Here is a 12,405-nt window from a genome sequence, read left to right as displayed (position 1 = left end):
TTTATATTTAGGCATGATTATCTAATCTAATTTAATTGGCTTTCTTATTCCCCTCAGGGTTCTGGGCCTAGAAAGTTCATGTTAAATACTCTAATTGCTCTGAAATTTACTTGTCTTCTAAAATATGCTCCTATTTTAAATATACCCTAAAATCTAGTTCATACATATTTTCTCTTCTTTCATGAATTAAAAAATAATTCTGGTGTCCATGATTTGCACTTTAAAAGAGTCAATAATTAATCAAAATAATAATTATAGATTGAAAACAGGAAGGATGCAGTACAACAAACTGTGAGTTACATAAATAAGGCCAGGAGCACACATCAAAGCTTTCTGAGTACCTGCTAATCTCCAGAAGCAGAGCTGAAACCACTAACGATGGCATCAGCAGCACCCTACATGCTTAATATGTGGGTCCCTGGGTATCACTGGGGAGCAGTGCTCAGGTCAGTGAAGCAAAAGAGCATTTAAAGGCTCACAGACAGTGGGCCGAACCCAATCCTTCTTGCAGATGGTGATTTCCCATTGATGCTGTATGAAAATATTTTCTGTGCAAGTTAGCATCACTTGTGGCAGCAGCCACAAGGCATTCACATGCACCAGGAGAAGGAAGACTTGGTGTGGCAGTGGGAACACCACCACTGCCACCAGAGGCTGGGGAGCAGAAGTGATGGAAAAGTGTGCTTTGAAACCTCTTAGTCTTTCATGTGTCAGAGCCAGGTGGCAGGGTGGGATCCAAATCCATTAGTAAGGTCACATATGGATAGCAGAGGCCAGATGTTGATTTCAGAACACAGAGGCAGCTCTGCTTGTCAATATGCTCCTCAGCTTGGCAGGGAGCAGGGGTGTGGGATGGGAGCTGAAACAAACATCTCGGAGAAGTGTAATCCAGGGAGTGTTTCTCCATTCCTTCCTATCAACACAATGCTTAATGAAAAGGTGAGGGGCTGCCAGAGGTACCTTTTGTGCATTTAGATTTTAATATGGCAGATCTGCCATCACTGGAGTGCTGTTTCTGGCTACTGACAACCCATTCTATAGTCCCTTAGCTCTGGCTATTTCCTTTATTTTCTTTTGTCAGGGGTCTCCCAGAGGCTATTAAATAGATTTCACAGAACATTCTGAGTTCAAAGGGACCCATAAGAATCATTGAGTTAAATTCTTAAGAGAATAGCTCATACAGGGATTGAATCCACAACCTTGGTATTCTTAGCACCAAGCTTGCACCAACTGAGATAACCTAAGGTCAGAAAATGTGAACCAGCTCAGGACACGTGGAGGATGCTGATGGATGAATATGGGGAGGATCTATTAAGGGAGAGTTCCACTAGCTGTGTCCTTTTTTCCCTATGCTTTTCCTAGGTACGTGTGGCCTGGTCCAGGGCCAGGAAGGCCAGTGCGGGTCAGCAGCGAGGGCATCTCGAGAGGAACGGAGCATGGCAGGGACAGCCCTGCGGTGCTCCAGGCATTCTGTGGGACCAGCCTTTCCTTGGGGAACTTTTGTGTCAGATACACGGTGCCACGTGCCAGTGTGCCCTGGAAAAGCCTGTAGGAGTGACTCGTAATTCAGAGCTTAGAACAGCAGGATGGGGAATGGCTGCTGGGCCCACAGCTACGTAATTACATAATGAAGCACAAACCATTCTTTCCCAGGATAGAAGCCGATATTTTAGTGAGACAGTTTTTCAGTGAAATACACAACAAATAAAACGACGCCCCCATGGCGCCCGTTGCTTCGGCTCCCGGTCCTGCCGCCGAGCGGCGCCCGCCCCGCTTCAGCCGTACAGTATGGCGCCATCTTGCACCTCCATGCCGTACAACATGGCGCTGCCCGCTTGCCGCCCTGTATGGTAGACGGACCCCAGCGCGCAGGCGCTGCTATTTCTTCCGTTCTTCAGCGCGCCGCTATTTCAATGTTGACCGCGCATTTCCGCTTCCTCTTCCGGGTCCGGCGGCGCCAGGTATGGCGGTGGGCGGCCGCGGGCAGTGGGTGCGCATCCGCCTCCATCGGCGGCCCGGCGGGCGGTGGGCGCCATCCGAGGCCCTGAGGGGCTGCGGGGATGGACCGGCGGCGCCGCTGCTGCCCGGGTGTGGGCCGGAGCGGGGGCATAGCTGCCCGGCAGAGAGGCCGGGCCTGCCGAGGCCTCCGCGGTGGGGCTCCCGAGTAGGGCCTGCCTGCGTCTCCCGGGGCTGCGAATGGAGCTTATGTTAACTATAAAATAGGGCTAAAGCTTTAAGCAGTCTCTTGGGAGAGAGTGACATAATCCAGTCAGGATTAGGATGTTTGAGCAGTGTTCAAGTTAGTTCGGGTGAATCTTTGCGGATCATGCCCGCTGTCACGGGTTTTGTTGTTCTCTAGTATAGTCCTGCTGGCTGTCGCTGACCAGAATAGGCTTTAGTTTTATTAATATCGAATCGACAGCTGCTGATTCACATCTGGCTCTGTGCGGGTGATCCTGTGAGGTGCGAACTCCTGTGTGGACATCGAGCTCTTAACTAGTGCCGCTTTGGTTTTGCTTATTTAGGGGTGAAAAATGGTGCAGCGCCTGACATACCGCCGTAGGTTGTCCTACAACACAGCTTCCAACAAGACCAGACTGTAAGTAAGGCCGTTTGTAAGGAGGCTTCCGTTGTAAACAGGGGATGCTTCAGTTTCCATTGTTACGTTATTAACTGAGTGTTTTTCTGCTGTGCCTAGGTCCCGAACACCCGGGAACAGGATTGTTTACCTTTACACCAAGAAAGTGGGAAAGGCCCCCAAGTCAGCGTGTGGTATTTGCCCAGGAAGACTTCGTGGTGTAAGTTTTGATTATAGACACCTAAGGCTGTTTCTCTGCTGCAACGTTTCTTCAGTACAAAGAGTCTTTCCAAGTATACAGTGGGCCTGTTTATTGTCCAGTTCTTGTTGAAGTAACCTTTTACTCTAAAATATTCAAATCAAATGTTGTATAGTTTGCTGGCAAAATAAGCTTTGGGAGCTCAAACTTTTTTTAATGCTTTTGGGGTTGCATTATTATTAAATATAAACTGTTGTTTTATAAAGTCTGAAATTTTTAAAACTAGACAGGGCAATTCTGTAGCAGGTTTAAAAACATGAATTGATTGGACCTATTAGACTTGCAGAAAAAAAGGGTAAGCCACGTTTAGAAAAGTATCATATTTAGAAAAAAGGAATTAATGTTCTTAAAGTATTTTTCATCAGAATGTTTTCTTGAAGTAACACCATTGCTTTTAATAGTTATGGGAATGCTTGTGTCATGTTGATCTTTGAGCAGTTCCTATCTTAAAAAAAAACAGTCTTTTTTATAACCAGTTTTTTAATGAATCTCTTGTTGAGCCCCTGTGGTGGAATGAAAAGATCAGCTTAGGAATGCTGAAGATGGTCCTTGCAATGAGCTGCGACCTCGGTCACTTTTTAGCATCTTGAATAGTAAACTTCAAGTGTTGCTGATTTTTTTTTTTTTTTAACTATGAAAGTGATGTTGGTTTTTATGTGGCAGATACAAAAAATTACTGTCCTGTGACACATTTGTTTCTTTTTTGTTGTCTGTAGGTCCGTGCTGTGCGCCCCAAAGTTCTGATGAGGCTGTCAAAAACAAAGAAGCACGTTAGCAGAGCCTATGGTGGCTCCATGTGTGCCAAGTGTGTCCGTGACAGGTAATTTACAGAAAGCCAGCTGTATTTCTGGGATTGCTTCTTAGAAGATTTTTACATCTCTCCCAAACTTTGAAGGCTCTTGTGACACTGGTGTTGGGACATGGAGAGTGTTGAGTGTGGGGCACGTGGGGCAGTGATGTGTGTGATTTTGTCCCTTCCCTGCATGTGAAGCTCCTTTGTGGAGATGTCGTGTTCTTCAGGATTTCTTACTGCACTGTTGCAGTGATACTAAACAGTCAGCTCATGCTGGGTTTTTATCTTTTGAATTGACTGCTCATAGTAAAGATTGTTCTGTTGTCCTGTTTTGCCTTATGCAGATTTAATTGAATTTTTCACTTCTTTGTAATGTTTTGGGATTCACAGATATTACTTGGTTGTGTGTTAAACAGCTTTATGTGATTAAGTTTTAAAGCCTTTGCCAGGCCTCACTGAAGTAATTTTTATTGTGTAGTAATTTCATATCCTATGCTTCCTTGTCAAGTTTGAGGAGAAACATGACCATGAGTGTGTCATCTCTGTGAATGGTAAACAAAGCAGATCTCTGGGGTCAGCGGTCCTATGCCAAGGTTTTTTTCATCTGTAGTGCCAGCAATTTTTTTTTGTTTGTTTTTGGCATGTGTAAGTTCTAAGATAAATTACATTAGGTACCATTAAAGATGAGCAGTTACAGCTGCAGAGCAATAGCATAACTTTTCTGTGTTAAAAGCCACATTTTTTCTGAGTGTTTTCCCAAACCCTTTATGAGCTTGGTAGGTAGTTTTTAGTGCATGTTTTATTCTGACTGTGCCTAAACCAGAAATTACAGCTGCCTCCTTTCCTGTAATGATTAGGTTTTCTCTTGCACCTGCTTAGGCATCTTTGATAGGCTTGCATTGCAGAAGTAGCCATGTGTACCAGATACTTAGAGAAGGCATTTTAATGTTTAAGGGTAGCAGTGTGTGTGGCACACTTGTGCTGTTAACTCAGAACCGTCAAATAGTCTGTTGGTATGTGAATGCTGGTGCACAGATCTGTCCCATCTACCTGGTTCCCCTACAGGTCTTCCAGAAATAGTTGTATTTGGGCACAACTTGACCTGCTAGGCTTTTCCCTGTTGATGTGCAAGGAGTTTTAATCCTGACAGGGAAAGTATTCCTGGTTTTGATAACTGGATACACGTAGTTTCCTGTAGTTCTGAGGAAGAGAGCTGACCACGACTTGTCACACCAATTCTGACTTCAACAGAATTAAATTAATTCTCCAGTTAGGAGTTCTGCTTTTTGCCTTTGAAGTTTGTGAGGATGGTAAATTTTCCCATGTTCAGCCATCAAGTATTACCTTGCTTGCCTCCAAGCCACTTGCCTAAATTTGCAGGCACTGTAGGCTGCCATCCCCAAACTGCTACATTCATACAGTGCTACTGTCCCTGTCTTTTGCTGCTGGCAAGAACAGCAGTGGGTTCCCTTTTTATGTAACTGGAACTAACACCACATATGCAATGAATGTAAGAGATGGCAAAATTAATTGTAATACATCTTATTTTTGTGTTTTTACTTTAGTAGATTGACACATATCCTAAAGTAGTTTTTTCTTTTCCAGAATCAAACGAGCTTTTCTCATTGAGGAGCAGAAGATCGTTGTGAAAGTGTTGAAGGCACAAGCACAGAGCCAGAAGTCAAAGTGAATCTATTTGTAGTTTCAGCCCAATAAATGAAATCTCCACTTCTCTTGTGTCCTGTCATTCCATGTGTGACTCAAAGCTGATTGGAGCTGCTGCTTCTCACAGGTTGTACAGTGCAGAGCTGGGTTTTGCTGCAACAGAACCTGTAGGTCAGGATGCTCTGTTCAGTGCTGCCTGCTGAGAGGGGAATCAAACAGCTGGAAGGAAGTCTGGTTGAACAGGACTCCCAGCTCAGGCTCAGTCATGTCAAGGGATTGGAATAACTTTCAGCAATGCAGGTTTTCTTTCAGCAGCTGTTTATGAAGTCATTGGAGGACTTGGCTCAGAAGAAAATTCGGACGTTGAAAAAGAAGAGCAAACAAAAGAGGACAGCTAGTATAAGTGGTCTCAGGTAGAGTTTTTAAAAATTGTATGTGGTGTTATTCAGTGAGGGTGGAGAGAATAGTTTTAACTTCTCAAACCCAGTGCTGTATCCACGAGACAGTTGCCTTTTGCTACATCTGGATCTGGAAGAAAGCTGCAGCTGCTGTATCCTCTTAGGTCTTCCTGGGTCAGCAGTTACTGGTACGATACCAACAGAGCTCCTGGGCACAGGTAGGACAGACCTTTAAAGGCTTCCTGATTTAGAGTAGCAATTTGGGCATCTGGTAGTGAAATCTGAACCAAAGTTAGTTGGTTTATCATCAAGGATATAATTGTAATGTAAAAAGTGAAAATGGTTTTGATTTATTCTGTTTCATAGAGAACTGTAAATCTGTCTCAATGCTGTCCAGGAGTGTCATAACCCAGTCAGGATAATTCTTGCTTTGCCTGTATGTGCAGTGGTATGCCTCAGCTCTGAACTTTGAACTGCTTTTACTATATGACGGGCATCTATTTTTACCTGGTTTTAAGCAATAACTATTTTTTCAAAAAGTTATGAGCTCTATCATGAGAGGAAGGAAGGAAGAGAAATAATAACTGAGCACAGAGGCTTACTGGGAGCTGTGAGGGGCTCCTAGGGTCACCTGTGGAGTCAGCTCAGGCTGTGGCTCAGATGTGTGTGCAGGTCACTGCTGAGTGCATGCTGCCTTTTTACCCTGCCTACCCTGTCAGCGATACAGACAGCCAAGGGACAGAGGACAAGGCTAAGTTGAAAAGCCGTTCTGGTGGCAGTAAGCTGGTGCTTGGGGTGAGGTGCCTGGCAACTCTCAGCTGCCTCCTGGGTGTGACAGCAGGAGGTGGCTCTGATCCAGGATAAGTGGCTTGGTAATACCATGCATAGTGAAAGGAGTTGTACCTCCCCAAGGATTTCTTCACTGAGTCCCAAGGAGTTAAAATAATTCTCAATATTCTCAAAATGGACGTTATAGCTTGAATTATGTGAAACATTTCTCCTTAGCTCGGGTGCAAAGGCTGTAGCTCATTAAAGGAGGTTTTGAGACTAACATTACTAGTCGTAACATTTTTGGGTGCTGTTACTATAGTTACTTGACAAGGTTAACACTTCCTTAGCTGTCTTTCTGCTGTAGTACAAAGTTAAGTACTTAGTATGCTGGGGAAAAAAAAGAACTAGGGCAGGCGTGTGTAACCTGCCCGTTTTGCATTAAAGGCTCTGAGATGAGAGTTTTCCTTTGGGCTTTTGGAAAGGAGTAGAGATGGAGGGAGAATAATTTTGGAATAAGGAGGATAAATGTCATAAACATCTGTTGACAGGCACTGCAAGAGAGATTCTTAAAAACAGGAAGGGTAAGACTGAAAACAACTAGCTATAAGTGACATGATTGCGCCAGAAGGCAACAATTGGGAGAAGTGGTATTACCACTACAGGCAGAAATCATAGCAGTCCTTAGGCAGTGTATCAGTGAAATAGTAATAAGGCCCGTAATTATTTTAAAACTGAGCAGTTGGCTGCAGTGTAGGAATGGGGCAGACATTTGGGGAAGGCCTGTGCAGTGGGAAGTAGGCTGGGTAGCATGGCGAGGTGTGCGAGTTCAGCTGGCGTGTGTGCTGTGGAACGAAGCTGGAGTGAAGAGTTCTTCCCCGCCCCTTTCCGTGGAGGCTTCCACTCAAAAGGGGGAGTTTTTCTGAGGTGGCGCCTCGGTGCTGCTCTCCTAAGCGAGCTGAGGACAGAGGCAGGAGGGGCCAGGCTGGGTTGGGCCGATGAGGTGTGTGCACCCTTACGGGAGCGTGTGGGATGGGCTGTAACACACGGTATACCCTGCTTGCTCTCGGCAGCGGCTGGTGTGACGTGCCTTTTCCTGCCTGCTCTGTGTGCAGCTGCAGGGGTGACCTGTGGCTGTGGGTCAGGACGCGCACCAAATCCCACGGTGCGCCCAAGGAGCATCCCAGCCCCACGCTGCCCTGCAAACACGGGGACTGGGGTAAAGTGCTACAACGGAACTTGGTCTGCTCGCCGGGTCTGCATCCCAGCCTGACTGTGCAAAGTCACACGCGGGACGTGGCTTTTCCTTCCCCCGCCGGAAAACTGCCTCAGCACAGGGCGTGCAAAGCGTGCTCGTACCCCGTGCAGGGGCTGCGCGCCGGCGCTGCCCGTGCTGCGGGCGGGCTCCCGCGAGCGACCGGCGGGCAGGGCGGCGCGCGGGGCGCGCGGCGGCCACGTGGCTGCGCCCGGCCCCGCCCCGGCCCCGCCCCCTCCGCAGCCAGCTCCCGGCGCCGACACGTCAGGGCTGCCGGGTCCTGCCAGGGGCGTGAGCTTGAGAGACCCTTCCTCGGCGGACTGGCGGCGTCTCTCTGATTTTATGCAGACAAAAAAAAAGTCTGGGCTGTCATTTAAGCCTGGTCACAAGTTTCTAGTGCTTTGTGTTATGATCGCTTTTTAGCAAGCGATCCACTTCCCCCTGTCAGGACGCGGCAGCCCGTTTCCGTTTCCGCCTTCGTGTCGGTGGCGGAGCGGCACCGGGCAGCGCCGGGAGGGAGCAGCGGGGCCGCGGCCGCCGGACCGCCCCGCGGCCATGGAGACGCTGTTCCGCCTGCCCTTCGCCGTGCTCGAGTGCCCCAACATCAAGCTGAAGCGGCCGAGCTGGGTGCACATGCCCTCGGCTATGACCGTGTACGCGCTGGTGGTCGTGTCCTACTTCCTCATCACCGGAGGTGAGGCCGGGGCGGAGGGGGGCCCCGCTCACGGAGCAGCTCTCCCTCGGTCCCTGCCACCGGGACCCCGTGTGCGGGTCCGAGCCGCCCGTAAAACGCGAGCCCCGGGCAGCCCCCCGCGGGCCCGCGGTGTCAGCCGAACCTCGCTGCTGCGAGTCAAAGCCGGTGCTTGCTTTCCTCCCCGCAGGAATTATCTATGACGTGATCGTGGAACCTCCGAGCGTGGGGTCGATGACAGACGAGCACGGGCATCAGAGGCCGGTGGCTTTCTTGGCATACAGGTAAGAGCAGGGCCCTGTTCCCGCTGGCGACGTGCTGCAAATGCCTGAGCTCAGGGGAATAAACCCTGTCTTGCCGAGCTGTGCATCTGTTCCTTCCCTTTCCTTCTTTCTCTGCAAGGCAGGAGTTGCTTTATATTAGTTCTTGGTTTGCTGAGAACTGTTTTTTGATTTTTACAAAAACCCCACCAAACCAGCATTGAAACCAACAGAAATCAAACAACTTAGTCCTAAAACTTTTGAAAATGAAAGGTCTGGTAAAAAGAAATTGGTTTGGGCTGTCAGGTTGAACTTTATACTGGATGCAGATACATTAGATCAATTTTTGTTGCAGAATATGTAAAGTAAAGTTTGGGAAACTTTTGTTTGTTACGTTTTAAACTCTAGTGTACTTGGGACTCTGGTGTGGAACATTGTTACGAATGTGTAACAACAGGGTCTTGGCTGTGCCCTTGACTTCTATTACTAAAAATGAGCTAGAAACTCCTAGAAACAAACCAGTCTGAAGAGAATTAAGTCTGCTTTTGAAACTGTGGGGGGGTGGGCAGGTGTGTCTATGTGTGGGGAAACAAATAATGATTTCTATTAAATACCCAAAAAGTTGGTTGAATCCGTGAGGTCTGTGATGTAGTTGATGTGACAGATTTTGTCTTGGACTAGATGTGTGTTTCAGACTGGGTTGAATTGTTGCAATGTTGACAAATCAAGTTGCTGCGGGGAGTTGCTAGCATCTGTCAGTGTAAACAAGACAAGAGAAGACAAACTTGTTTGTTTCCAGGATATGAGGCAGTAATGATAAGCTTTATTTCTGTCTGGGCATCCACTGTAGTTTCATCAATGCCAGTTTTATGAGGTTGCTAATTAGGAGGACAGGAAAATGTCTTCTTAGTGACTGTGGGAAGCAGGAGACTTGTGATCCAGGTGCAATATTTCTTCTGCATCTCATCTTCCTCACTCTCCTTCTCTTTCTATTTGTAAGAAGGGAGTCCAGCTGTCTGGGCTGACAGAGAGCCCCAGGGGGCACCCTCAGTCTGCTCCCTGCAATGGATCCATGCAGACTCAGAAAGCAGCAGAACATCCTGCAGGATGTGTTTTGGAACCAGCAGATGTGCTTCACATGCTGCCATAGCGCTTTGAGAGGAATTTGTCCTGAGAGGAGGATTCAGGCAGTCCTGCCTAAACATGGGGATGGAAATAAGCTGGTTGTGGTGCCTTGCCTTGGGCCCATCTGTATAACTAGGGACCTCCTGGTGGTTTTGCAAACCAGTGAGCTGGGTGGTAGCTGTTGGTATGCACAAATATGAATAAATCCTCCTCTGTGCTGGACTGGGCACCTTGCAGACTCTTGTTTCTGGACAAAAATCGTATATTGAAGTCTTGATGTAATTGTATGACATCGGTTTCCTACTGGCTTTAGTTAGAAAGTCAGCCATCAAAGTTAATCATCCTGTGTGTTTGTACAGCTAAAGCATGTTGAGTAGATGGGGTTTGAAATGTAAATAATTTCTTTGATCTTTTTCTGACTCTTTTCACCTTTTTTTTTCTCCTTTAGAGTAAATGGACAGTACATTATGGAAGGCCTCGCATCAAGCTTCCTCTTCACTATGGGTGGCCTAGGATTCATAATTCTGGATCGATCCAATGCACCAAATATTCCCAAGTTGAATAGGTTTCTTTTGCTCTTTATTGGATTTGTTAGTGTGCTTTTGAGCTTTTTCATGGCCAGAGTTTTCATGAGGATGAAATTACCGTAAGCGACTTATTTATCTTTCAGTCTTTATCCTCTTTTGTGGCTCATGTGTGCTGTGTTAAATTTAAGAGTAACAGAAAATATTATGATCTTCAGCTTGAATATAAGTTGCTTTTTTCACTGCTTTTTTGGAACAAGCTACTTTGAATGAGGTTTGATGCTTCTCTAAGATTGTGCTGTAGTTAAAAAAGGGTGACAGTTCCTGGTATGTTGGAAAATACAATGAGTCTGACTTGCTCAGTGTACCTTAAAATTCATTGTATGTACTGGTTGGGTAAGTAGCTACAAAGCAGGGCTTTGAAAACTATGGAACTGTTAAAATACTGTAGCTTTCAGGCTGTGCAAAATCCAAGTGCAGGTTTTCCAATTTCACCCTCCCCCCCTCCCCCCCCCCTCCTCCCCTCTGTATTTTTCAGTGTATCTATTTAATTTAGAATAGCTGAAACCTGATGTTTAGAGGTACTGGTAGGTAATTTTTGGAGTAGCTCCATGAAGTGTTGAATTAATAGTGACAGTCATTCTTCTATCCTTAAATACTTTTTTTTTGGCCTCTGTAGCATACTTAAAAAATTTTGTTTCATAACAAAGAAGTGATGGGTTCCTTGGCAGCCAGTACCTGGATAGGGACCTACCCTATATTTTCTTGCTTCACTGAGGCGATAAGGTTTTTTTTGCTTTATTGAGTTCATGTGTGTCTGTACAACAGTTCTCATTCTGAAATTCATGAAAAGATCAGGCCTTCAGAGAAATGGAAGAGAAAGAGAGACCAGATTTGTGTGAAGTGTCAGAAAAGATCAGGTTGTATTGAGTATCTTAACACATGTAGTTTGTGTAAAGGACAAATAAAAAACATTTCTTAGAGTATGATGTGGGCTTCAAAAATTCCAAACAATTACCAAAGTTGGATTAAGAATAGTCTAATGCATTTTCAGTGTTCATTGAAGAAAATAAACTGAGGAAGGAATGTGTACTTAAGATGGCCAGTCTTGATCAGCAGAGGCTTTTGCAGTCTTAAGTTTTGGTTTAAGGTTGTCTGTCTCTTGATTTTTGAGGAGAGCTGCCTATGTTTGCTAACTTTTTCTCTGAATTAATTTTCTTTCTGTAGGGGCTACTTGATGGGATAGTACCTCTTGTGCTGTGTGAAAGTTCGAGCTGAATTTCCTCCTCTTCACAAAGTGTTTTAAGAAGAAACAAGATCCATAGTCACCATCAACAGCAAAGAGACCTGGCCATGAGAAACAACTAGGGAAAGAGTGCTTTCTCTGCAAATAAACTGTCACTACCAGTGGCTGAGATGTAGTTTTCAAGCAATGTTTTATCATTTCTGATGTAGAGCTTTTGAAAAAGAGAAAGCTGTGTAGCTGAGTATTTCTTTTATATTTCATCTCAGTGTGAAGTAGGGACCCTACCATTAGCTCTACCTGAAAGGAGTATTTGCCATTGACGGTTCTTCATTGCAGGTCTGTCTCCTCTTCCCAGTTTGGGACGATTATGTATGTGAATCAGAGAAGAAACACTCAAAACATTGATTTTCAGGTTGTAATCAGAAAATTAGTAACTTTAGATGCTTTACAGCCAGAATACAATGAGTCTGAAATTATTGTGAAGGCATCTTTGACCTTGATATTAATGCTCTATGTGAGCAAATCCAGACATGCACTGGGAAGGGCAAACTGTATGAATGTGCATTTTTTTAAAGAAAAAGTGTACAAAAGGAGCCAAATAAAACTTATTTTCTAAAAAATTATTTTAAATTTGTGCAACTTGTAAAGCTTTTTCTTGTTTGCATGGACTGTTCTACATTCAGACGTGAGGTGCCATACCATGACCATGTAATTTCAGCTTTGCTTTTCACTGTTGGATAATGATTTTTTTTTTCTTTTAGTATCAGGGACAAGAAACCTTATTTTCCATGAATTTGTACTGTATGCAAATAACATGCTGTTATCAGTAGCTAAGAACACTTA

General features: G+C 45.4%; 2 protein-coding genes across 2 annotated transcripts; both read left to right on the top strand.

The window, feature by feature from the left end:
- The first annotated feature begins 1,938 nt into the window (after positions 1-1,938).
- Positions 1,939-5,362, top strand: RPL34 (ribosomal protein L34). Its single transcript, XM_021525486.3, has 5 exons — positions 1,939-1,961; positions 2,526-2,599; positions 2,699-2,798; positions 3,554-3,657; positions 5,236-5,362. Exons 2-5 carry the CDS (start codon positions 2,535-2,537, stop codon positions 5,318-5,320), a joined length of 354 nt encoding a protein of 117 aa, XP_021381161.1. The 5' UTR covers positions 1,939-1,961; positions 2,526-2,534; the 3' UTR covers positions 5,321-5,362.
- A 2,593-nt stretch (positions 5,363-7,955) lies between these two features.
- OSTC (oligosaccharyltransferase complex non-catalytic subunit) lies at positions 7,956-12,183 on the top strand. The gene is made up of 4 exons (XM_021525485.3): positions 7,956-8,410; positions 8,598-8,691; positions 10,241-10,438; positions 11,544-12,183. Exons 1-4 carry the CDS (start codon positions 8,272-8,274, stop codon positions 11,560-11,562), a joined length of 450 nt encoding a protein of 149 aa, XP_021381160.1. The 5' UTR covers positions 7,956-8,271; the 3' UTR covers positions 11,563-12,183.
- The last annotated feature ends 222 nt before the right edge of the window (positions 12,184-12,405 follow it).

The sequence above is a fragment of the Lonchura striata genome, chromosome 4, assembly GCF_046129695.1.
Source record: "Lonchura striata isolate bLonStr1 chromosome 4, bLonStr1.mat, whole genome shotgun sequence".
NCBI lineage: Eukaryota > Metazoa > Chordata > Aves > Passeriformes > Estrildidae > Lonchura > Lonchura striata.
This window is presented reverse-complemented; position numbering and strand designations above follow the sequence as displayed.

Excerpts from the sequence above, each read along its gene's own strand:
- RPL34 (XM_021525486.3), top strand. The coding sequence starts at position 2,535 with ATGGTGCAGCGCCTGACATACCGCCGTAGGTTGTCCTACAACACAGCT. Across the intron at positions 2,600-2,698 it reads GCTTCCAACAAGACCAGACT|GTCCCGAACACCCGGGAACA; the intron begins GTAAGTAAGGCC and ends TGCTGTGCCTAG. Across the intron at positions 2,799-3,553 it reads GCCCAGGAAGACTTCGTGGT|GTCCGTGCTGTGCGCCCCAA; the intron begins GTAAGTTTTGAT and ends TGTTGTCTGTAG.
- OSTC (XM_021525485.3), top strand. The coding sequence starts at position 8,272 with ATGGAGACGCTGTTCCGCCTGCCCTTCGCCGTGCTCGAGTGCCCCAAC. Across the intron at positions 8,411-8,597 it reads CTACTTCCTCATCACCGGAG|GAATTATCTATGACGTGATC; the intron begins GTGAGGCCGGGG and ends TCCTCCCCGCAG. Across the intron at positions 8,692-10,240 it reads GTGGCTTTCTTGGCATACAG|AGTAAATGGACAGTACATTA; the intron begins GTAAGAGCAGGG and ends TTTCTCCTTTAG.